The sequence below is a fragment of the Drosophila bipectinata genome, chromosome XR (assembly GCF_030179905.1).
Source record: "Drosophila bipectinata strain 14024-0381.07 chromosome XR, DbipHiC1v2, whole genome shotgun sequence".
In the NCBI taxonomy this organism is placed as follows: Eukaryota; Metazoa; Arthropoda; class Insecta; order Diptera; family Drosophilidae; genus Drosophila; species Drosophila bipectinata.
The window spans coordinates 25,962,733-25,988,698 of record NC_091735.1 but is presented as its reverse complement, the minus strand read 5'-3'; the positions used below and the strand labels follow the sequence as shown (position 1 = coordinate 25,988,698).

General features: G+C 41.0%; 2 protein-coding genes and 1 long non-coding RNA gene across 3 annotated transcripts in view; 1 reads left to right on the top strand and 2 right to left on the bottom strand.

Moving 5' to 3' along the window:
* Positions 1-11,876, bottom strand: part of Cht6 (Chitinase 6) — a 30,926-nt gene extending 19,050 nt beyond the window's left edge. Inside the window, 2 exon segments of the mRNA XM_017254091.2 lie at positions 10,892-11,029; positions 11,798-11,876. Coding sequence (XP_017109580.2) covers positions 10,892-10,900 — 9 coding nt within the window. The 5' untranslated portion in view covers positions 10,901-11,029; positions 11,798-11,876.
* Positions 11,877-17,440: 5,564 nt separating this feature from the next.
* On the bottom strand, positions 17,441-19,354 carry LOC108133959 (uncharacterized). Its single transcript, XR_001773786.3, has 3 exons — positions 19,249-19,354; positions 18,337-18,590; positions 17,441-17,759 (listed from the first exon to the last, which is right to left on the bottom strand). It is a non-coding gene; the product is annotated as an uncharacterized lncRNA (long non-coding RNA).
* Positions 17,759-25,966, top strand: part of Tlk (Tousled-like kinase) — a 58,556-nt gene continuing 50,348 nt past the window's right edge. Inside the window, exons 1-2 of the mRNA XM_017254076.3 lie at positions 17,759-18,328; positions 18,936-19,218. Of these exons, the coding sequence (XP_017109565.2) occupies positions 19,147-19,218 (72 nt within the window). The 5' untranslated portion in view covers positions 17,759-18,328; positions 18,936-19,146. The remainder of the gene's footprint in view (positions 18,329-18,935; positions 19,219-25,966) is intronic.

Genomic DNA, 25,966 nt, shown 5'->3' with positions numbered 1-25,966 from the left:
CCCCCTTGAGCCACGCCCTATTCGGTTATGAACGACGAGGCGACACGGAAACGGAGCTAGGTTCATTATTTGTGCGGAGTGGGTCTCGAGCTCTGGCAATTGAGCCTGAGTCACACTCAAAAATATCTTAAACGGATTTTCATATTAAAATGCCAAAGTGTTACAACAGCCCCACAATGGGCCCAAATCTTTTTGGATTTTGGTCAGCGGCCATCGAAAGAGAAACAACAAGCCGACAAATATTACATAACATAAAACTCTGGCTGAACTGAAACTGAAAACTGAAAAAAACTTGACTTCGATCGCGTATGTGCGTGTGTTCGTGTATGTGAGCGAGCCATGCCGGTTTCTGTTTTATTTTTGTACAATTTTTATACGATTTTTTTGGCTTCATTGATGGGAGTGATTTTTACACATAGCGCCGAAACAAAGTGCCTGGCATAAAAATTGATCAAGCTGCTATGTAAGACATCTCGTCATCGTCTTCGCCGAAAACATCTGCCTTCCCCAGTGTGGTTGCTGGGAACAGGTTAGCTCCATAACTAATTAGCAGTCTATAACGCTGTATCTTAGCATCGGTATCTGTGGCTACATGTGTCATTACTAGATGAGGCAGCGGGTAATTACGGGTGACGGGAGCAGCTTTCTTTTGCCAAAAATCAATTTAGAGTTATTAAGTCAAATCAAAATTAGTCGCAAGTCTCTCTCAGTAGAATATCAGGCGATTACCCAAAGAAATCGTCAGAAAGTCACTCAAATATTGCTTCAAAGTGTAGATAGAACCAAGGTTCAAGTTTTTTTTTAATATAAACAAGAAAGCAAAGCTAACTTCGGGCGGAGCCGAAGTTGATATACCCTTGCAGCTAAAACCGAATATATAGCGCAAACATCGGATATAGTTGGCCGATCCTTATGATTACATCATAATAAAACCAATTAATTACAATAAAAAATCTAAAAACAAGAAAGGAAAGCTAACTTCGGGCGGAGCCGAAGTTTATATACCCTTGCAGCTAAAACCGGATATATATCGCAAACATCGGATATAGTTGGCCGATCCTTATGAAATTTGGTACGATGGATCAAAATATAATCTGTACCAAGTTCCAGCTTTCTATCTTCAAAAACACAAAAGTTGGGTCATTTCCGATCGTTCAGTTATATGGCAGCTATAGGATATAGTCGGCCGATCCTAATGAAATTTGGTAGGTTGGATCAACTAACCAAAAATAGAGTCTGTACTTAATTCCAGCTTTCTATCTTCAAAAACACGAAAGTTGGGTCATTTCCGATCGTTGAGTTATATGGCAGCTATAGGATATAGTCGGCCGATCCTTATGAAATTTGGCATGTCGTATTATTTTGCCAAAAATAGCTCTCATGTCAAATTTGAACTCTCTAACTCTAAAAACACCAAAGTTATACCATTTCCGATCAATCAGTTATATGGCAGCTATAGGATATAGTCGGCCGATCCCGGCCGTTCCGACTTATATACTGCGTGCAAAGGAAAGAAGGGTGTGTGCAAAGTTTCAAGACGATAGCTTTAAAACTGAGAGACTAGTTTGCGTAGAAACAGACAGACGGACAGACGGACAGACGGACAGACGGACAGACGGACAGACGGACAGACGGACAGACGGACATGCTCATATCAACTCAGGAGGTGATCCTGATCAAGAATATATATACTTTATAGGGTCGGAGATGTCTCCTTCACTGCGTTGCACACTTTTGGACAAAATTATAATACCCTCTGCAAGGGTATAAAAATAAGTCAGCTTTTCAGCTTCTGAGAAAACAGAAACGCTTTCACACTTCTCCTCGCAAAATCCTTTAGAGTATACTGGAGTCCGTTGAAGAACTAGCTTTAAAAAAGCTTTGTTCTCGTGTAATGCTACCACTTTGACTCTGCTTCTGCCGCGAAGAGGCAATGAGGGGCGGCAAATGGGGACAGCTTTCCCCTCTTGGCCGTAAATCGCAACAGTACCCATATCCGTCGCACTTGTGCCATTTCAGCCAAAAAGCTACTCGAACACATTCTGGCGGGATCGGAATCCCTCTCTGAGTGGCCAACCGCTAACAGCTAGTAGCTAATAGCAAATAACAATGGCTAATGGGACGAAAGCGTGTGCTTGGTGTGCTTGATGGACATTAGGTCATTGGACCAGGTAAGACCGCAGGTAAACAAGCTCTGTTTATGGAACGCTTTGGCAATTTACATTTATATATAGCCATCATTTACATGGTTGTGGTACTGTGCAGTAGCTTTTGTCGCTCACGCATTGCCTAACATTACTTTATGGCAGCTTTTTCTGGTACTGCAGCTGCTTACATAAAAGACTGCAGGCCAAAATAAAAATGACCAAACAGAAATAATCAAAATGAAAAAGAAATGGCAACAATTTGGATTGTACAATGCGCATGAGCATTCGCATTTCGCATTTCGCATTGATTGGTTAGCGTTTGCTTTGACAAATTTGCCCATTTTACGCACGGTGAACATTACACGGAGGAAAACCGCCAAGAGACAGAGCTCCAAGAGGGGAGACAATCAAAGTAATGATGGATAAAGTGATCCAATCACACTCATTTTTTTCGTGTGCCTTGCCATACTTGCCCTGAAAGACAAGTGCAAGATTTGTTTCAGTTTTTTCAATTGCAACTTGTGACTGTGGCTGGCAATTAAAATCAGAGCCGAAAACAGTCAGGTAGTGTGGATGTTGCTGCTGGGACGGCAACAAGTCACTAGCAACAAAAACCTGCAACGTGCAACTTGCAACCTAAGTGGCTGCAGGGCAGGCCAAAACAGTTCTCAATTTTGGCCGGATTTACAGCTAGTAGCACACAATTTATGGACAAGTTGTTGCTGTTGCAGTTGCTACTGCGACAAGTTGCAACACTTAACTGTGTGTGTGTGTGTGTGGCACATTTACACATATTTATTCGCTTTTAAAATGCAGCTGGATGGGTTACGTAAGCCATCGCGTTACGCTACTAAAAAGTAAAACCCAAAAACACACTCCACAAATATGCAGAAACATTGCGTATTACATTATACTTGCAGTTTCTGAGTTGCAGTTGGTTTGCATAAAATCTGGATTTAACCTTGAATCGGCAAGACCTGGTTCACTTCGGATTTTTTTTTATTTCGAAGCAGGTTTTGTTTTTTAGTTGAGAACTCGGGTCACAAAAGATCGATTGCACGGCCCTGATCAGTCGCGATTGAATGTGGTTGTCGCACGAAATAAAATCCCTGCCTAGGATCACGAGCCACCGACTCTATTTAATTAGAGTTAATTGAGTGCTAACCAGGCGTAAGCACCTGCACCATTAAAAGGAGCCCATTAACTCGAAACTGTTCATAAATCTATATAAATATGCGAAGTGTTTTATAGTTTGGTTTGGCTTCGAAAATGGTGTTGGCATGTTTATTCGTTCGGTTTGGCCTGGGCTTGAATTAATTACAGCAGACAGTTTTTAATATGATAGGCCAGATGAAGGAATGTTAATGACTCACTGGCAGCTGTGAGTACAATGGAAACCCTGCTTGTGAATCATAGGTAAATTTTTGGTAGATGCGGGTCTCGTTTTAGCCATCAATCTTGGCCAGAAAGTACTTCGCATATAATGCAAAGGCTATTCATAACACCCGCCTGCAGCAGCTGCAGCTTTAGACTCACGTGCACTCAGACCCTCCGGCACTCGCACTCACTCGTTCAAACCCGTATTCACACACACTGCTTGGCCCAAAATCATGACTGGCTGGAAACTGTTGGAGCTAAAAAATAAAAACTAAAAGCCAAGGGATAAAGAAAAACGCTGTAAACTTCAGCATGCAACTTAAAATTCAAAGAAGGTCCGTCGCTGCAGCCTCTCCCCTTCGCACCTTCGCTCCCCTTGCTCCCTCGAAACCTCCTCCCTTGTCCCTTCTCTTTCCTGCATAGACTGGAAATTTCCGCTGCAGCACGTAGAATGTGCTGCACATCATGTCACGTTTCAGGTACCAACGTCACAATGTCAACGCCCCACAAAAACCAAAAACAAAATAAGTCAAGAAATAAAACAACAGCAAGAAGGCCCGAAGAGATCAATGGCTTGGTAAGTGGGTTGCGTATACGCCCCGTGAGCCCTCCAACATTTCATGTATTTTATTTCGGATGTGCTCTGAGCTGGAACTGAAACTCAAACTCGGGCCGAAGCTGTAACTGAAGAGTTTTGTAAACAAAACTTTTGACATTTGAGTATTTTTGGGGATTCCGAACCATTCAACTCGTCCACCGAAATAAACCAAAATCCACTGACACCGACACCGACTCCGACTCTGTCGCAGCCCAGTGGGTGTGTTTGGCCAAAAACAAAATGGGTTACAATAATGCCACAGATCGGCGGATAAGATGATGCATTTACTTTTGCATTTTGGTCGGGATGTATGTCGTGAGAAAGGTAAGCATTGTTGGCTGGCATCCGAGATTAGCGTGCGAACTGTTTTCAGACTCCCAGTCAAGGTTCTTTCAATTAGCAACTTAATAGGCAAAAAATCATGAAAAAGACACGGCAGGATAAATGGCTAAAAAAGCTAGCTGAAAAACATCAAGCCTTGGATTAACACTTACGTGCAAGGCTTCCATCCAATGATCAATGCATTTTATTTTGGGGAGGAGAAGAAAGCTACTGGACTGGCCTGGCAAAAATTAGTGTGCAAACTTGCACTTGCGATGCCAATTATGGAGCAGAAGCCACCCAGTCATTGACTCCGCTTAGGGAACCAGTTGGCCCCAACTCCTGGCCATCCTTGTGTCAGATTAATCGCCTTTTCGCGTGACAAGAGACAGGAGCCAAGATGCGATATCGAAATCGCAAAGAAAAGCGAAAGTTGATGTCGCCGGATGCTGAAAAGTTGGGGTGAGATTATGACCATCTTTTATTCGCTGTTTCTCCGCCGGATCGATGGATGCAATGGGTCAGCAAACGGCGGGCAAGAGCCAAAAAAAGAAACGATCTGCAAAGCGGTTTTCCAGCTCTCACACAATTGAGCCATAAATCGATGAGCCCGGCTACTGGCGGTCTTAACTGGACAACTGATAAACCATTTCATTACTAAACCAGTCCCGCATCTTTGGCTTTTGACGGGAGTTCATGTGGCGTGTATGCAGTCCAATTCCCCAATCCGAGCCTAAGCCTTTCAATCACCTCCCTTCAATGTCAATGCATCGATGTCAAAATTTGCATTTTTGAAAATTTGGTTTCTGCCATTCGGCTTAACACTGTGCAGCTTCAAGTTCGCATGGCTAACCTATTGTCTTCGAATGGCATTGCCTTGAAATCTAGAAGCCGGAGATGGAGATGAAAACGAAGATGTTTGATGGAGATCTGCGGCCCCTTCATTTTTTCCTTCGCGTCACGAGCCCAACAATGGTCAGTTCATTAAATCCAATTACGTGCCAAATATTTCTCGTCGGCTGCCTTTTAATGGCTTTTAATTTCGCTAAATTTTCAGCTCTTTTGCTACCCCATTTTAGACCACTTACCAGCAATACTCCATCGAAAACCCATCAATAATTTGATACTCTACCGAATTGAGTTTTGGGCAAAAATAATATACCAAAACTTTCTCAAAGGCTAGTATGTATGATTGCGCCCAATTGCCCTTTCTCTTGCTTTGTTTTGGCGGACTTAAGCCCCTATCCCGTCCCTTCTCCTGTTCAATCAAAATATTTTCCCTTTTGCGGGTGCTGCAGCGTGAAAATTCAATTTAAGGCCTGAATGATCTAAGCAGTTGGTCTGCTAGGACTGTGAAATCTATCAGGACCCTGCCAGGTTTCGCCAATGCTGGATTTTTGTGCATTAATTTTTTTCTTTACCCTCGAGTTCCGGGTGCTCACTGGATAAATCACTGACTTCACCATAACGTTAAATGTCAAAGCGTTCTGTTTCCCCTTCGCCACATAATTTCAATTCAGCTAACTGCTTCCAGCTCTTTGAAGTGTCGGCTTCGATTTCAAGGTGCTCCATCAATCGATTGGTCGAAACAAACGAGGCTTCATGTCGTTTAGTGAGTGGGTTGACAAGCTTATCATTTTGCACCTGGCCATGTTAATGGTACAATTTTCACCATTAAATACCCACAAATCGGGTACATATGTTTGGCGAAAGTGTAAAATAAAACTTGTTTACTGAGCGAAACAAAACTTTTGAGTGTCTTTTTAGCTTCTTAATTAGTTTCGTTTTGCTTGTTAAGATAAGATAACACGGTTAATACTCTTGTTTTAGCCAAAAGTGCATTTTTCCCACAACATTTTGGAGGCTTTCGTTGACATCTCCTGGCCAAGCCAATTGCTCTTTTCGACCATAAACTTTCCCCTTCCAGCTGACAGGTTAATACCATAATTAATGTTTGATCACAGCTTAATTGCCATTCCGACCGCACATCTGAGATGGCCGTGAAAATGCTGCATTGGCTTCGAATTTGCGTGGCAGAAAAGCCAGAAAATCGGAGAGTGACAGTGGAGTGTACCCCCAGCGCCATTCTGTCTGCAAAATTTCCTCGACTTCTTGGGAGAAATGCTGCGTTTATTTAGCTTTCTGGCCGATTGTCATTTATCTTATTGGCGAAATTTGTCGAATTTGGACATTGTCCAACTTTCGGCTACGTCAAAGTCTGCTAGCTAATCAAGCTCAGAAAATCAGTAGTAGAGAAAGCTATTCAAGAGTAGTGCTCTAACGTTGTTTAGCCAAAAGGATAATTTGATTAGCAAAGTGTCATCTGCCAGAACCAGTTGAGAATTAAAATATAAAAGGACGCGCTGCAACCAGTTGCAAATTATACACCATCAGATTAGTTTATAGCTTTTGCAAGGCAATGACATTTTTGTGCTTGCGGAAGGTGCGAAATTTGCAGCCGCCACATGAAAGTGAAATCGAAAGTTGGCCCCTTGCCAGGGCACCCCTCTGGGCACTTCCCTCACCGAGGGTGGATCGACAAGAAGCCGCATCGCATTAACTTCGAAACTATCATTGTAGTGGCCGATAATTGGCAAACATAGCGAAATTAGCAGGCAGCTAACGGTAGGTGTTATAAACCACCTCATCTCCTTTTAAATTTCGTTTTTATTTTTCATTTTATAGCCTTGTTTTTGTTGTCTCTATGGCTGGTGGCCAAATTAAAGAGTTGTAAAGAGCTCCGAGCATTTCTTTCGCTTATTTGAACCAATTATGTCATATCAACTGAACAATGAAAACCAAACACTAAAAACCAACGGAAGAAGCTCGATCGGAGACGAGGTCTTGCGTAAGCTTTATGCCCTTTAAAACACAGCTTTGGTATACCATACAACTTATTTATGCCTTTTCTTATTAACTCTTGCCGCTTTGGGGGCCGCTTCTTGCCACTTTCAATTTCGTTCGGTGGAAATTGTTTAGCCAAACAAAGCAGAATACATCCGGCAACAAAGCATCAGCAGAAACACTATAAGATAAAAAAACTGAAATGGGAAAAATAAGCGTCAAGCGCACTGAGGGTCCAGGTAGGGTTAAGAGATCTTCTTAGGGTTAGGACCGAGAAGATCAACTTAATTAGATCGAAACGTGACTCGGCGCGATTAAATTTGGTTTTTTTGTTAGCAAATTATGATTTTGATTAGAGAAATTAGGGGTTTATTAAAAAGAAAACGGAAAGGGAAGTTTGGTAACTTTCTTATTTAATGGTGGAATTTGCTAATTAAATATCAAAATATGAGATTTCACTTTTAGCCAGAAAAAATTGTTGCCAAAATTAAATAGAAAATCTTTTTCCAAGCTTGCCTAATTTATCGTTCTGTACTTTTTCTTAAAAAGCACAAACAAACAATGACAATTGTGCCAACTAAGTCCATTTGTTTGTTTTTGACCACCATCCTTGTGGCAATTAAAGTCTCCATTGTTCATTTTGATTCAGTTTTTTAGCAGTTTTTATTGGCGTTTTGGTCGTCTTGTTTCGGCCTGGTGGCAAATGCAGTCACATTCTTTTAAATACCAATTGGGGGTCAGTTAGTCTCCGTCGGCCAAGACTCAAGACTTAGGAATTTTTCAGCAAGTGTTTTGTTATTGTTACTGTTATGGCTATTGACCATTGGGTATTAGGTATTAGGTATTGGCCAAACGCAAACGAGTTTAAATGCGGAGAGTGGTCGGTCGTGCTCTGGCTTAATAAATTAATTTATAACTTTTGCTTTTTTCTTCTCAGTGGCCGCTGAATAAAAACAGGTTGACCTTCAGACTGCATAACCGATACATGGAGGAATATAATATATAGTAGGTCTGTAAGATCACACAGACTCTGGTGAGTGGTATACATAAATACATACATAGTATATTTATTTCGGGTTCAGGTATGCGTAAAGGTGACAGGCGAATTTACAGTTATGTTTCAAGGGTGGGAACTGTATTTTTTAATGAAAATATGCTACGATCATGAGCAAAAATATATTTTGATTGGCAAGTCTAGAAAAATGTCAGGCAGAGCTTGAACAAAATCCAATCTTAAAGCCAAAATCCAGCGACTTTAACAGGCCCCTCTTGCACAGGGGCGTGCTAATGATTTGCATGTTCCCCAAATCAGTGTCTCCCGCAAGCCTCCCCCCACTTGAGCCAGGTCGTGCAGTTGATGCCATGAAATCAAATCATCCCGGTGGCCTCTGGACCATGTCTCAGTCCGACGCCACCGCGGTTGGCAAACCCCCTTTTACAGGGGCTGCCTCATACGTAACGAGCAGAGCAGCAACAGCAAAAACAAAACCAACAGAAACAAAAAATTGCAAATTTTGCAATGGGGCTGCTGAAGGAAGGCACAGTAGATACATACGTCCAGATGCACGTGTGTCTGTGTATCTGACAGACACAATTACAAAAGCCATTGCAGTGGATGCGACGGGGAATGCTGGCATTTCGGGCCAATATTAAACCTCATAGCCGAAAACCGGTAACTTAATGAGACCGACTGGTGGGTCCACTTAAGCCTTCTATAATGCTTTTTAAATAAAATGCCAAAACGCATCAATACGATCCCTACCCCCCGCTAGCTACCTCCAAGGTCGCAGATACATTCACTTTTACCCTCTTGTTGTCGTTGTCAAGCCTTTGTTGCCGGGTTTCACTTTCAGCCAGCGGAGAATTCCGATTTGCCAATCTGGATTTGCCCCTTTCTTTGGTCGCTTCGCGGATGCGAGGCGGATGTGGCACCTCCAGGCGGTATATGAACTTATATATTAGTAAAGTTAAAGTAATCGGGTTTGGCAGAAGGAGATCTGCGTAACTGGATGAGTAAACCATGTAATTGTGCCACCTCCTGGGACATTGAAAATCACAATCTATGTTTTTGATACGAGTATGTAAGTATCAGTCTGTGGACTGTTATTTTGTAACTAACAGAGGTTATTTGGTCGAGGCAAAGGGCATCCCGGGACCCTGCAAAACTGTGGAATTATGGTTGCATTATAAGCAAATATCAAATGCTTGATTAGATGACTAAGCTTCGAGCTTGTTTTTGGCTGTGGCTTGCTGTCGGGATCGTCTCAGGGGCCCAGTTCACTGTCATTGTCTTGGGGTGCGGCGTGCCACTGCGTTGGCGTTGAAGCTGGCAATAATTTTGCTGCACTCGAGTTGCATGAACGTGCAATTTTAGCTAGCGGGCTGGGCTTAGTTGGGTACATACATATGTATGTATGTACGTATGGTTTCGATTCGATTTCCGCCTGGCTCAGACAAAGACCTCGGCCAGGTTTCCTCTTCTCACGCATTTTTGTGGCCTGACGTGATTGGAGATGAAGACCCTACTATACAAATCCTAAGACTCATCTGCCATCGAGCACTTGTCGCCAAAACATGTTTCGCCCACTCACACAAGACACCGAAAAATAGCGTGGCAAAAATAAGTTGAGACCGAAAATACGACAAAAGCAACGAAACCCAGGCTATAAAAGCCACAAGTCCTAAACGAGTTTTCAGCGCATGCGCCACTAAATTTGCATGGAATTTGCGATTGAGAATCGTATGTAGGTCCAAACAACAGATTTACTTACAGCAACGGATGCCAGTAGTGTGAGTATCTTTGTATCTTTAAAATGCGTGCAATGTCTTTGGTTTGTATTCCCCGAATTTAGGGTGCTTCGTGTCTGAAAGTTTTGCACTCAATTAGCATGGGAACTGCAATCAGAGGCCATGGAGGTGTTAATCGGGGTAAAAGTTTCGGGGTTATGTAACTCTAGGACCGTAAAAACTTTATTTGCCGATATAAAGATTCAATATATGGAAGCGTTATTTAAATATTAAGAGGATTGAAATTCAATATGTTGTTTTCCATCTTTTTCATCAACCAAATTTTATTGCCCAAAAAACATAAAAATCTCATTTTTCTCATAAAGCGCTCATTTTTTCTCAAGCCAAGAATCCAATTCTGAGTTGAGTCACACATTAATTATGCAATCATCTAAGAGAGACATTTAATATCAACAAGTCAAACCGGGCCAACGAAATCGAAATCAACTCTGATGAATAATTCAGAAATCCATATATAATATTATATGTATGTGGTAGGTAAATATATTCAAAAACGAAGATGCCAGAACCAGTTTAATGACGCGAAGGCTTCAATTCTTCCTGAACCCATATAGTGTCCTTGGCAGTCCTGTCAGGGATAACCACTTTCGGTTTACGCCAAAAGGCCCAATCCCCTCAAGGTTGTCCGGCCCCTGTTAACCCCCTTATGGGTGCCAGGAAATGGTTAATACTGGTCAAAAAATTTACGGCTCTTGGCCAGATTTGCGCTAATTGCGTACAAAATGCAGAAGGCGATATAAAAATGATTTCTTGCCGAGTTTTTCGATTCAATTGCTGCAAAGTTGCAACCACTTACCGGAAGCATTTTGGCGGCTTTTTGCTGGTCGAGGTGGCAATACAAGGCTCCTTGGGATATATGTGGCTGCCAAATTGGATGTTGTAGATGCTGCTCCCCTTCTTGTTTTTCTTTTTCTCGTTATTATTATTGTTGTTGCTAGTTTTGTTGTAGTTCGAGTTAGACGCGACGACAACGGCGAGGAGGTAGGAAAAATGAAGGTAAAAATTTAGTGTGAGATTTTTGTTTGTCGCTGCATTTTTTCTAGTGGTATTTTTTTAAAGTATTACTGCATTGAAAACTAGGCTAAATGCAGTCTACGATTGTTGCTTTTTTTTATTTTTTTTGCGGCTAAAGCTGGGTGCAGCTGTACACAGAAAAAAATTACGAAGCCTATTGAAAAAAACTATCCAAAAGGCCGAAGTCTTCGTTTTGTGCTGCCTCTATTTTATGCAATCTGCACAGATCTTGGCTAAATGGTCCACCGCCTCCCAGCAAACTTCCAAGGCTTTAAAAAAAGCAACAAAAGCAGAAACGGCAGGCAAGGGTGCCAAAACCAGGCCGAAAGTAAAAACCATGTTACACACGTCTGCGCATTCAGTTTTTCACTTTCGACCATCCGCGGCGGCGCCTTTTTTCAGTTTTCTTTTTAATTTTTTAGTCTTAAAGGCCGCTAATATAAGTAGCAAATAATCAAAAAGTAAATCCACACAACACCAGTTAAATCCTATTTGCACATTTTCCACATTCACTCAAGGCACGCAAAAAACTTGAATGCCAAGAAACAAATTCAAAAAAATATTAAAAAAAATTTACAATAAAATGGAAAAGTTCCAGAAAAAAACAAAAATAAGTAATAGATCCACAGCTTTATTTTGTGTTTAGTATTCACGCCGCAGTGCCGAGTTACCGCTAAGCCAACAATACCGTTCAAGAGTCGCCGCTGCACTGACTGAGCCCGTTATCGTTTGGGCCAACAGAAAGCAACCAACAGAAACCAGCCAACAGAAACCAGCCAACAGAAACCAGCCAACAGAAACCAGTCAGCAGCAACCAGACGGCAGCAACATGCGACATAACAACAGCAGCATCTAGCAACGCCAAAACAAGTTGCTGCGCAGCCGCAAAAGCACTCTGTTAGCATTTGTGTCTGTTAGCCAGGCCAAGAGCTGTTAGCTGTAAGTCAGCTGCTTCTGTTCTTGGACACAATACCAAAGGCAACACTAGATAATTTTTAAGCTAATGGTGGGCTTCAACGAAGTTTTGTTGGTTTCCACCAGCAACCAAAAAACTTATCAATTACGGACTACTTCTGCGGTTATAGCCCAAACGACTGCGAAGTCGGCCCATAGGTCTCGACCACAATTCAAGGAATAGTAACGTATTGTGAAAATGCCATAAGCGTTAAAAAATAGACCGTCAGAAGCGAACCCCATCCAAAGGTTTTAAATTCAAAAAAGACTTCTATAACTCCAAGATTTTGGTTAAAACCGTAAAGATAAATCATTTAAAAGGCCCAACCTCTCGGGTCTTACGTTCAGTAAGACACTCAAAGTATCGAATTTGTGAAATCGTTCAGAGAAATTCGTATGAAAGTCAAATATAAATACTTCCCACAGTTTTTTTAAATTGGTAGATAATGCCCCCAGCTTTTTGGATCATCTTGTAGTGCCCAATATTGCAACAGGTTGATTTTTTTTTGGCCAAAACGGAGATGGTTAATGGGCTTAATTTGTTGCGCACACAACAGAGGCTGTGGTGTTTGAAAAAACCACATTTTGGGTTTGGCCGGAACTTTAAAATCAATTCAATGCCTGCATGGGACAGGGCTTTGTAATTTTTGTGGCTGACCTTTATGGAAGCCCCTTTCCCCTTTCCCTGCCTCTGGCAGAAACACTAAGAAAAAGTTTACATAATAGCATTAAATGCTGTCATCGAAATGCCAACGGCTGCCAAGCAGCGGCGCGAAATGAATTTCAAATATTTTATCAAGCGATTTGCTTATGCCCCATTATTTCAGATGTTGTTGTTGTGACTGTTATTGCTGTAGTCTGTCCTTCTCTTTCTCTTTCATTCCACTCCCTCAAAATAAAATAGGTGCCTGTCCGCTTTCTGCTCTCCAGTAATCAAATGCCGATTTATGCTCTTCCCAGTTATGACAAATCGAAATTCCAATAATATTTCTATATTTTTGCATAAAAACGGAAAAGCTTTTAGGGGAACATATGACCTCATACAAAGGATGATTCTGAAGTGAAATATTTTCTAAAAAGATTCTTAGACCGATTCCCTATCAATCTGCATCAAAATCTTGGGACTCAATTTTCGTTCCATTTTTTGTCCTTTTTTTAAAGGGGCGCCCATGTAAAAAGCCTTAAGGGGAAAATATGGTGTCAAACGAGGGCTGTATCTTCGCAAATACACGTTCTATTCTTAAGCGGAATACCTTAAACGAATTGTATCTCGAGATTGATAATCTGCATAAAAATCCTGAGACAAAATATTTTTTAAATTTGTTGTCCATTTTTTCTGATGGGGTTCCTTGAAAACGGGGTTTTCCCCTATACGGTCCACAGGGATGGCTATATCTTACCCAATTCTTATCCGATTCTCAAGCGGAGTACCTCAAACGATTTCTAGATCGATTTGCCACCATTCTGCATCAAAATCCTGACACAAAATATTTTTTAGTTTTTTTGTCCATTTTTCCTGATGGGGTCCCTTGAAAATGGGGTTTTCCCCTATACGGTCCACAGGGATGGCTATATCTTACCCAATTTATATCCGATTCTCAAGCGGAGTATCTTAAACGATTTCTAGATCGATTTGCCACCATTCTGCATCAAAATCCTGAGGCAAAATATTTTTTAGATTTTTTTTCCATTTTTCCTGATGGGGTCCCTTGAAAATGGGGTTTTCCCCTATGGGGTCCACAGGGATGGCTATATCTTACCCAATTTATATCCGATTCTCAAGCGGAGTACCTTAAACGATTTCTTGATCGATTTGCCACCATTCTGAATCAAAATCCTGACACAAAATATTTTTTAGTTTTTTTGTCCATTTTTCCTGATGGGGTCCCTTGAAAATGGGGTTTTCCCCTATACGGTCCACAGGGATGGCTATATCTTACCCAATTTATATCCGATTCTCAAGCGGAGTATCTTAAACGATTTCTAGATCGATTTGCCACCATTCTGCATCAAAATCCTGACACAAAATATTTTTTAGTTTTTTTGTCCATTTTTCCTGATGGGGTCCCTTGAAAATGGGGTTTTCCCCTATGGGGTCCACAGGGATGGCGATATCTTTTCCAATTCATATCCGATTCTCAAGGGGAGTACCTTAAACGATTTCTAGATCGATTTGCCACCATTCTGCATCAAAATCCTGAAACAAAATATTTGTTAGATTTTTTTCCATTTTTCCGGGGTCCCTTGAAAATGGGGTTTTCCCCTATACGGTCCACAGGGATGGCTATATCTTCCCCAATTCATATCCGATTCTCAAGCGGAGTACCTTAAACGATTTCTAGATTGATTTGCCAACATTCTGCATCAAAATCCTGAGACAAAATATTTTTTAGATTTTTTGTCTATTTTTCCTAAAGGGGTCCCTTAAAAATGGGGTTTTCTCCGGTAGGGTTCACAGGGATGGCTATATCTTCCCCAATTTATATCCGATTCTCAAGCGGAGTATCTTAAACGATTTCTAGATCGATTTGCCACCATTCTGCATCAAAATCCTGAAACAAAATATTTTTTAGATTTTTTTTCCATTTTTCCTGATGGGGTCCCTTGAAAATGGGGTTTTCCCCTATACGGTCCACAGGGATGTCTATATCTTACCCAATTCTTATCCGATTCTCAAGCGGAGTACCTTAAACGATTTCTAGATCGATTTGCCACCATTCTGCATCAAAATCCTGAAACAAAATATTTTTTAGTTTTCTTGTCCATTTTTCCTGATGGAGTCCCTTGAAAATGGGGTTTTCCCCTATGAGGTCCACAGGGATGGCGATATCTTTTCCAATTCATATCCGATTCTCAAGGGGAGTACCTTAAACGATTTCTAGATCGATTTGCCACCATTCTGCATCAAAATCCTGAGACAAAATATTTTTAGATTTTTTTTTCAATTTTTCCTGATGGGGTCCCTTGAAAATGGGGTTTTCCCCTATACGGTCCACAGGGATGGCTATATCTTCCCCAATTCATATCCGATTCTCAAGCGGAGTACCTTAAACGATTTCTAGATCGATTTGCCAACATTCTGCATCAAAATCCTGACACAAAATATTTTTTAGATTTTTTGTCTATTTTTCCTAATGCGGTCCCTTGAAAATGGGGTTTTCTCCGGTGGGGTTCACAGGGATGGCTATATCTTCCCCAATTTATATCCGATTCTCAAGCGGAGTATCTTAAACGATTTCTAGATCGATTTGCCACCATTCTGTATCAAAATCCTGACACAAAATATTTTTTAGATTTTTTTTCCATTTTTCCTGATGGGGTCCCTTGAAAATGGGGTTTTCCCCTATACGGTCCACAGGGATGGCTATATCTTACCCAATTCTTATCCGATTCTCAAGCGGAGTACCTTAAACGATTTCTAGATCGATTTGCCAACATTCTGCATCAAAATCCTGAGACAAAATATTTTTTATATTTTTTGTCTTTTTTTTTTCTAATGGGGTCCCTTGAAAATGGGGTTTTCCCCTATACGGTCCACAGGGATGGCTATATCTTACCCAATTCTTATCCGATTCTCAAGCGGAGTACCTTAAACGATTTCTAGATCGATTTGCCAACATTCTGCATCAAAATCCTGAGACAAAATATTTTTTATATTTTTTGTCTTTTTTTTTTCTAATGGGGTCCCTTGAAAATGGGGTTTTCCCCTATACGGTCCACAGGGATGGCTATATCTTACCCAATTCTTATCCGATTCTCAAGCGGAGTACCTTAAACGATTTCTAGATCGATTTGCCAACATTCTGCATCAAAATCCTGAAACAAAATATTTTTTAGATTTTTTTTCCATTTTTCCTGATGGGGTCCCTTGAAAATGGGGGTTTCCCCTATACGGTCCACAGGGATGGCTATATCTTACCCAATTCTTATCCGATTCTCAAGCGGAGTACCTTAAACGATTTCTAGATCGATTTGCCAACATTCTGCATCAAAATCCTGAGACAAAATATTTTTTATACTTTTTGTCTTTTTTTTTTCTAATGGGGTCCCTTGAAAATGGGGTTTTCCCCTATACGGTCCACAGGGATGGCTATATCTTACCCAATTCTTATCCGATTCTCAAGCGGAGTACCTTAAACGATTTCTAGATCGATTTGCCAACATTCTGCATCAAAATCCTGAGACAAAATATTTTTTATATTTTTTGTCTTTTTTTTTTCTAATGGGGTCCCTTGAAAATGGGGTTTTCCCCTATACGGTCCACAGGGATGGCTATATCTTACCCAATTCTTATCCGATTCTCAAGCGGAGTACCTTAAACGATTTCTAGATCGATTTGCCAACATTCTGCATCAAAATCCTGAAACAAAATATTTTTTAGATTTTTTTTCCATTTTTCCTGATGGGGTCCCTTGAAAATGGGGGTTTCCCCTATACGGTCCACAGGGATGGCTATATCTTACCCAATTCTTATCCGATTCTCAAGCGGAGTACCTTAAACGATTTCTAGATCAATTTGCCAACATTCTGCATCAAAATCCTGAGACAAAATATTTTTTATATTTTTTGTCTTTTTTTTTTCTAATGGGGTCCCTTGAAAATGGGGTTTTCCCCTATACGGTCCACAGGGATGGCTATATCTTACCCAATTCTTATCCGATTCTCAAGCGGAGTACCTTAAACGATTTCTAGATCGATTTGCCAACATTCTGCATCAAAATCCTGAAATAAAATATTTTTTAGATTTTTTTTCCATTTTTCCTGATGGGGTCCCTTGAATTCTTGAATCTTACCCAATTCTTATCCGATTCTCAAGCGGAGTACCTTAAACGATTTCTAGATCGATTTGCCACCATTCTGCATCAAAATCCTGAGACAAAATATTTTTTAGATTTTTTGTCCATTTTTCCTGATGGGGTCCCTTGAAAATGGGGTTTTCTCCTGTAGGGTCCACAGGGATGGCTATATCTTCCCCAATTCATATCCGATTCTCAAGCGGAGTACCTTAAACGATTTCTAGATCGATTTGCCACCATTCTGCATCAACCTTAAAGTTAAAGGAAGTTAAAACCCAAATATCTTCGCCAATAACCTTACATAACCTTATTGAAGTCATGTTTAATTTTTATTATATATAAAATATTTTTAGCGCAAGAAATTATTTATAATTGTTTCCCTATAAGCTTAAATTTAAATTATAGCGGCATTCTTAGGTGTGAACAATCGGCACGCTAATGTAATCGATAGTCCTCACAACGTTGCCACACTAGTAAAAATGGATTAGGGCGCCTCTCTTTTCGTTACAATTTTTGATTTATTTCTTTAATTTGGGTTTAATTAAGGGATATAGAAGGTATACAAGTGCCTTTTTTTAAAGTTATATTGTAAAATTTTTAAGCCGTCCTTAAGTTAAACAATTTGATATGAAATAAATACGAATAAATTGAGTATAGTCTGCATACATATTAAATAAAAGAGTGACTGATAGGATATTTAAATAAATAATTGCTAGAAAATTACTTATTTCTAACATATAAAATTTTATTTGAAAAGGTTAAACTTTAATTTAAACTTGGCGCTTTTATTATAGTATATATATGTGGTATTTTTTCATCAGTGCTGTTAAGTCCCAAAATGTGCGGTATTTTTGTAACGCCACCTGCGGAAATACCTCGCGACCGCTGTTTGGTCTCACTCTGTGGATAAAGAAGTTAATTTTTTTTTTTGCTGTGACAAAATAATTGCAAAAGCGAAAAGTAAACGCTAATAACCGAAATATTGCCTTTGGCATGGCCTTAGGCATTTAACTATATGATGCTCGTGGAGCAGCTGCAAGAACCCGAGATTGGAAAACTAAACTAAACTAAACTTAACCTCGCAAAAAATCAAGCAAAACGAAGCGAAGTCGGCGAGTGAAAAGTCTTTGTGTGTTAGTGTTCGCGTTTTTTTTTTTTGTATTGTTATTGCTACTATTGTAGCACACGCTGTACGCGAAACTCAATTTTAATTTGTAATGCAAAAAAGAAGAACGGAAGAAGGAATCCCCAACCGGCGAATGCCTCTCTCTTAGGCACACGCCGAAAATGCTAAAACTGACATGTGTGCAGAAAAATAAAAGCAAAAATACATAAATAAAAGAAAGCACTCGAAAAATACAAATACAGTAGCGAAGGTAAAACCAGCAAAGAAAAGCTAAGCAAAGCCACAACCAGTGCTAAGCAATAAAAATACCGGTGCAAAAGGCAAAACCAAAATAGCAAATAATGTACGTACGATGTGTGTGATTATCTGTGTTTGTTTCAGTTAGCGGCTGCTAGGGGCGTAAATGCCGAGTTCGGAGTATATTGTAGTTTGCATCTTTAGTTAAAGTTGCATTGTGTTTCATATATTTTTTTACACGGCCCTCGCTTTGGACGCTCTTCCTATTTCGACCATCTTCGCTATTTCTGCCTCTCTGGCTCGCAGCCACTCCAATTGGACTCGTGATGTCGATCTGAAAGCGCAGGCAGGCTGGATGCAAAATATCGCTAGAAGAAAGAGAACGGGAATGTAAACAATTAAAAAACAGTCGAAAAGATTAAATTGAGTCCGATAGATTAACCCTTAGTCAGTCCATGATTGCGACATACTGTTGTGGAGAGTGCGTACATGCTATAGATTCTTGAACAACGTTCAAAGCATTATAATATTTTCCTGAGGATTTCTACTCATATTTTGTTTGCTATAAAAAGCAACCGAATTATGATGATAAGGAAACGCTTTTAGATAAGAGTCTGCTAGTCCCACACAGTGGACCCAAAAATTCTTAGGAGTAGTATGTATACAGAAGGTACTTAAAATGATTATCAATAGCGCTGTTTTATGTTTTCCAGATGAATTTGCCATCTGTAAAATTTTTTCGCATTCATTGCCGAAGAACGCAGTCGCTGTTAAGTTGCTCATGTAAATGCTAAAAAAAAAAAAAGTAACACCTTTCAAAGCTTGCAATCGGAAACAATCCCGTTTACAAAAACTGCTTCCTGTGAATCCACAAAACTGACAAAAAAAAAACAATATCGCAGCCAATTATAATCGTTTGCCGCTATGGATCAGTTCCAAACGTCGCTAAATCCACGAAAACAGGAGTTACTGGAGGCTCGTTTTATCGGAGTCAGGGTAAGTTTATGAGAATTCCAATAACTTTACTCGCAATCTGTTTTTTTCGGTGTACTCGATTGGCCTGTTTGGCCTCCTGTCAGCGAAGTCGGCGGTGACGCCGCCGCCGCCGCGAAAGAAGGTGCAACGGAAAAGAGAACAAAAACGACAAGCTCAGCCGGCTAGTGCTTAGATATGTTATTAACAGTGACGTTTCACCGGCTCTCTCTTGTCTGCTGGCTCTCTCAAAGGTTCGCTCTGTTAATGTGGTCGTAGGTCGGGCGCTGTCTCCCCATTGTTCCCCACTTATTGCACTGCCACTACTTGTTTTCCTTCATATTCCCTATTCCATACTTTTTCTCTTTTCTGTAAAATTTAAATTTCTGTTTGCTGACTTTGTTAGTGGGCGCTATAGATTAATTGCCCCACATACGGAACTATCCTCCCACTTGCCAAATTAGAAAGCCATTTTCCCTATTGTCACTGCTTCAGGACCTACATATTTATTGCCAAAACGCTGCTTAAGGGGTTAAAAAAAAAAAAAAATCTAAAACAAAAACAACACAGCTAAAAAAGCGGCATCCACGAAACCAAGCGTCAAAGCCAGCGTCGACGCCGGCAGCGACAGCAGACGAAGCAACGTTTTGGCGACTTTGCGTTAGCCGGAATTTGTAAACAGTTCGTTGTTGGACTTCGTGGTAGTCCTGTGTCGCCTCTGATTTTCCCCCAACAGCAACAAAAACTTTCTGCACCCGAAAAAAAGAAGGAAGTAAAAGAAGGTAGCCGACCGCGGCTGTGACGTCGACCGAGGCAGAGGCAGAGGTATTGGCAGTAGCCCGGCACTAGCAGCAGCCGACGCAGCGGCAGCAAACCTATTGCCGCAGTCGCGTTGCAAACGTTGAAAACCCAAGGCCAAAGGCGGCCCACAAAGGAGAAAACTCTGCAAATATATCCGTGGAGAAGATAGGCGAAGGCGAAATAGGCAAGCAAAGAGTGGAGCAAAAAATCGGTTTTCCGAGCCGCCGCCGGGTTTTCTCAATCGCTTGCCACGCTTCAATGGAGTTTCAGTTTCAGTTCGCGTTGCATATTCGCGGTTTGCTGCGTCGCTGTCCTTGTCGTTGTTATCGCAATTGTTGTCGTTGGCGTTATCGTTATCGGAATCGGTACCCACTCCCAGTGGCGCAGCCGAGCAAGTAGGAGTGCGGGGAACTTTAAGAACAGCATCAACTCTTGCAATTATTTTTAGTTTTTTGTGTGCATTTTTTTTGTGAAGTGCTCTGAAAATAAACCCTTCAAAAACAGTTATATGATAACATTGAAACATGAAGTGAAACAATAAATTAAACTTAAATTAAACAAAAGGCCCTAACTGGCTCGAAAAAAACTTCAGCGAAAATAGAGGAAAAGCACAAAAGCAAGAAAGAGAGAGAGCGAAGGAGCAAGTGAGAGCGCGATGCCCGTGGTAAAGCAGCGGAAAATGAGCCGCTTTAAGGTTAGTCTACAAAATTCCAACAAGAGCTGCAAAAAATGGTGAAAAAAGTGTTTGGAAAATCTGAAAAAAAAAAATAGTGAAGAGAAGGCGTAGCATTAAGAGAAAGTGTGGAGACGAGGTGGATTGGGACCTAAGTAGGAAGTCCAAAAATAACTGAACTTAGAGGACTTTCATCATAAACGGTGTAACAAAATCGTTTATAAATTGCAGAATTTCCATTGGTGTCCAATTTGGCATTCGTAAGTTTAGGTACCCATCTGGTAGAACTAAACATGTCCCTAAGAATTAAATCAGAGATTAGGTTTCTTCAACGGTCTTCGTTGGAAGCCAAAATCTTTGCCAATTGAACCTTATGCACAAATTGGCAAGCTCAAGCATAAAAGAAAACTAGTAAGAAAACCTAATTTCTCTTTTGTCTAGCTTCCACTTCTTCTGATTCCTCTGCTTATTTTGCCACTTATTGCTTGAATACTCCAAGAAAATAGAAAAAAAAAATTCAAACACAACACAAAAACTAGTAGTAGAAAATAAGCGAAGGAAAAAAATTCGCAAGTTCATTGAACTTGCCATGAAAATTATACGCCGCCAGCTCACGACGCCAGAAGAAAACACTGAAAGCGAGAGAGAGAAGGAGGAGAAATAGGAGGAGGAGGTGGAGAAAGAGCAGTAGAATCATAAGCAAAAATGAAAAAAAGCAAGAAACGAGTCATGAGGCGTCGTTTTGCTGCATAGATTTGCGACCTGACCTAAAATGCAAAATGTTTTTTCTTTTCTGTCAATGAGCAGTTAACGATGTTTCTTCAAACGTCTGTTACTTAACAGTCCCTCTACAGAGGGAGCAGTGCAAAAGCTGCGGGGAAAAGGGGAGCGAAGAATAGAAACACCAAAGAGTGCAAAGAACAGGAAACTATCTGAAATGTTATTCTTGTACTGCGATAATTATCTTTGATTAGGGAATGTGGGTCAACTTAATAATATTGAAATAAGATTACAGCATCTTAGGATTACCGAATGAGTCGCAAACCTGAGTTTTCCTGAAACTAAAGTGTACATTTGAAGTTAAAAGGGTGTATAAGCTTGGACTTTTTTAAAGCCAGTTTTTCTTTTTCGAGAAGGACTTAGGCTTTACTGGAAGGGAATGAGAGGGTGGCGGGGGCGATGGCGATGGCGATAGCGATGGGGGTGCAGAAAAGGCGACGACAACTGCCGCTCAGTGGCGCCCCCAAGAGTACAATATGCTATGTATTATGTATTCATACATATATAACGTATATATATTTATGTACATACATACGTATTTTTTTGGCTGTGCTGATGCTTTTCCTCGGGTTTATTTTATTTGATCTCTCCTTCTCTGGTTGACACAAATGGGCAAACGGTGGAGGGGGGGAGGAAGCTGGTGGTAGGAGGTACTTGGTACTGGGTACTGGGGTGTCATATTCGTAGGTGCCGCCATCTGACGGTGGTTGTGTGAGGTTAACATCATAGCGGATATGAAATTTTCAATATTTACAGTTGCTGTTGCTTTTTGTTGTTGCCAATGTATGCAAGTCTCGCACACACACACATCCTCACTCGTGGGACGGGGCGACAGTGGGCGGGGCAAAAGCTTCGTCCTTCCACCTACTCAGAACCGAAAGCCCCCTCCTTCCCCAACATTTTTCTACGCCCCTTGAGAGTCGCCTCTTTTTGTGCTTATGTAAGCATTTTCAGCATGTTTCACTTTTATATACTTTGAGTTGGCGTTAGCTGAAAAAGGGGACGGGGCTGCCCACGCATAACCAACAAGCTCACAACCTCACCACCTCCATGTTCCATGCTCCCTGCCCCATATCCCCTTCCACACGACAAAAAGCCCTGTCTTTGTCCTTTTTCCAGGCTGTTTTCCCTGCCACTTTTCCAGCCAAATCTTTGTTATCCTTCTGTTTTCCATTTTTTCCTCTCTACCTCTTACTCTATCATCCTTTTACGTTGCTTATATTTTGTAATATATTTTGTACCGAGCTCACAACGCAGCGAGGTGCACTTTTCCGCCGACAGATGACGCTGCCAGTCCTGTCTAATGGGTCAATTTGTTTATTGAAGATTTAAAAACCTTCAAATTGAATTTTTGTTCTTAAAAAGGTCTGCTCTTTACTTTAATTTACCTTTTTAAATCGAAAATATAATTGAAGCACATAAACCTCCTAGAGGAGTGTGATGGTGGCCAGTATTAAATACACGAAACGATGTTTCTTTGTCCCACACGGCGTATGCGCAATTATGGCAATTAAAAATTAAGTATACGCCCGACTGGCCTGGCACCCCATAAGCAATGCAGTTTACTCACTCAGTATATCACTGAGAATACCATTTTTTACGCGTACTGTGTGCTGTTTTAATAATCTCCTAAGATAACTCGAGGTACCATAGTTAGCATGTCCAATTCCCAAGTAATCCCGCAAAACATATTCGACTTTTTAATGCAAATTAGGCAGCGCTTCGGGGGCATGAAAGTGCACTTTCCACCAGATTAGAAGCCGCCTGCCAGCCTGCATTCGTTTGAGCCACATAGGTATGTTGCACGGCATGTGCATGTACATAAATCTGGACACTAGCATATGACCAGAACTAATATAATATGCGTTAAGTATATGCAGCTCAACGCACACACATGCAGGCACAATAATTCTCCCTCTGGGCGGGTGGGTGTATGTGCAACTTTTGTACAATCAGAAGTGTTCTGGCCAGCGCATAATACATATTTATATAATTGCATTTGTTTACCCGCAAAGCTACGGGTCCACGAGATGCAAGCCAAGGAGAGTGTACTATCACTACTATACTCACTACTATATATGCTTCCCAAATTATGTGCGATATGAAAAAGGAATTTTTTTCCTGACTTTGTAATTAATTTTGCACCGTTCTCAGATATCCCCCGATGGTCTTTTCCATGTTTGCACAACATTTTGCCAGTCACACACATAGACCTAAACTGCACACACACTAGTATTCCATTTTGTTTAAATGTGTGTGTACACAACACGCAGATTTGCAAGGATTTGGCAATTGAAAATTAGCGGATTAGGGCCACCATACAGTGGCTTCACAGTGGCATTAGTGGGGTTACGAGGGTCTCGGGGGTTAGCAGGTTTAGGGGTTTCAGTGCGGTTTAGGGTTTCCAGGGTATTTAGGGCGCCATGCTTTTTATTAGTTTCACGGTTTTCAAAAACACTTTCCTGCAATAATTTCATGAGGGAATAATGGGGAAGTGTTTTGCCATTCAACTGTCCTTTGGAGTAAAAACTAAATACTAGGTTTTAACTAAATGGAGAATATTAATATGCGTATGATGATAACAATAGATTTGAGAGCGAATGTCCGCCAGACTTGGGATTCGTTGCGATGTTTTTGCACTCACGAGCCCATCTCTATCTCACGGGCTGTCGCGTGTGCGTTGGGTCCTGTATCGCATGTGTGTGGGTAGGTGGGGTCTGTGGGTGGTTGTGGCCCGGTGTGGCGTTGGGTGGGTGTTTGGCTGGGTCGTCCAGTGGTGCGGTGGCTCGCTAGCTGGATGGCTGACTGCATGGCAACGCAGTTCGACGCATTTTGGGCGGCTGCCTCCAGTGGAATCATCTGAATCAGAGCCGTTCGGCACCAGTTGGTAGGTGGAAGATTGCTTAGAAGTGGGCGTGGGAGCTCGTGTAGTTTTGTGGGTGGTGTCATAGGTGAGTGGGTGGGTGGGGGTGGGGGTGGAGAATGTGGTCCACCATCGAAACATTGCCCATCCAGCCATTTCCCCGGCACTTTGCACATAGTTATTCCAACCCGCTGTTCCCGCAGATATAGCAGCTCCAACTACAACTACAACTACTGCTGAACATCTACAGCCACAAATACATCTACAGACACATACGCAAATACAAACACAGATACAGATACAGATACAAATACAGATTCAACTCCAGAGATGGAGATGGAGATGGGATTGGGATGCAGATAGCGAGATACATATGTATCTGGTATCGGATATTGGGTACATAGCATAGGCATAAGCCTCTGTGTGTGTATCCGCCGCCACTTTTGCATATACATACATATATTATATATTTATATGCCGGAGAAGTTCCTTGTTAGTTTTGTCTCAATCGCATTTCCTTCTTTCACTTTTTCGCGGCGAGCTTTCACTGATTTTCTACACCCTTGATTACACTCCCTAGGGGTCCTTTGGTTCATCTTCAACGCCACATTTTCATTCATATTTGTGGTACTACCCACATTATAAAAGTAATTATAAAAGTGATAAAATATACATTTTTGGACTTTTTTTTTATTAAGTTTTATGTTAATTAGTTTAATTTTAAATTATAATCCATGTGGCTGTATAGTGTGGCCCTTTTTGTTCAAGTCTTAAGCTTGTAACACTGAAAGAAAACCAGTTCAGTTTTAATTTATGATAAGTTTTGATGAACAGATGATGTTCTCCGTACATGGATGAATAGTCAGAACTATATGATTATCGAATGGAATTTAAAATTGCTTCTATCGCTCTTCTGGTGTTTTTTTTATTCTTTTGGATGTTGCAAACTTTTTTTCATCTTTCACGCCTGTTTTTTTTAAGCTTTTTTCGATTTTTTTCTTGCTTTGTGAGTGTGTATCAGTTGCTGTGTCTGGCAAGCAAATTAAAAATTCAATTTTGTTGTGCAACTCTGCACTTTCAGTGCAGCTAGGCAGCCCTCTTCCCTTCTCCTCCATTTTCCAACATTTATTCTTGCTTCCGCTTCTGACTTTCTCCGCTGCTGCCGCCGCATTCGCCGATTTCTAGTGTTGCGTGCATTTACGCAATATTTTCCCCTATTATTTTTTGCGAGTGGCTGCCACAACACTTGTAATCCTTCGCCTATCAGTCACTCTCTTTTGGACCTTTCTTCCCCCATGTTGGATCCTGGATGTGTCTTTCCTATGGCCACTGTAATTGACTGTAGGGTAGTGCCACGCCTACAATATATATTTTTATAGTGGTGCTGTACCCTCAAGGTTATAATATCATTTGTTATCATTTGAAATATTTACGAATTGAATTAAAATAATGCATCTACGTGAGTTATTCTGCTTAATTTACGTGTTTTTTGTCCTTGAATATGTTTTGGAACTCGAAACCAAGCTTGGCCATTTTGAGAGCCCCCTTCTCCCTCCCCCTCTATTGGGCCCCCGACTCCAACGGCATCTTCCAGCTTCGGTTCCAGCACAAATTCGTTTGTTTAGTTTACCTGTCGACGGTTGTTGTTGCTTGTC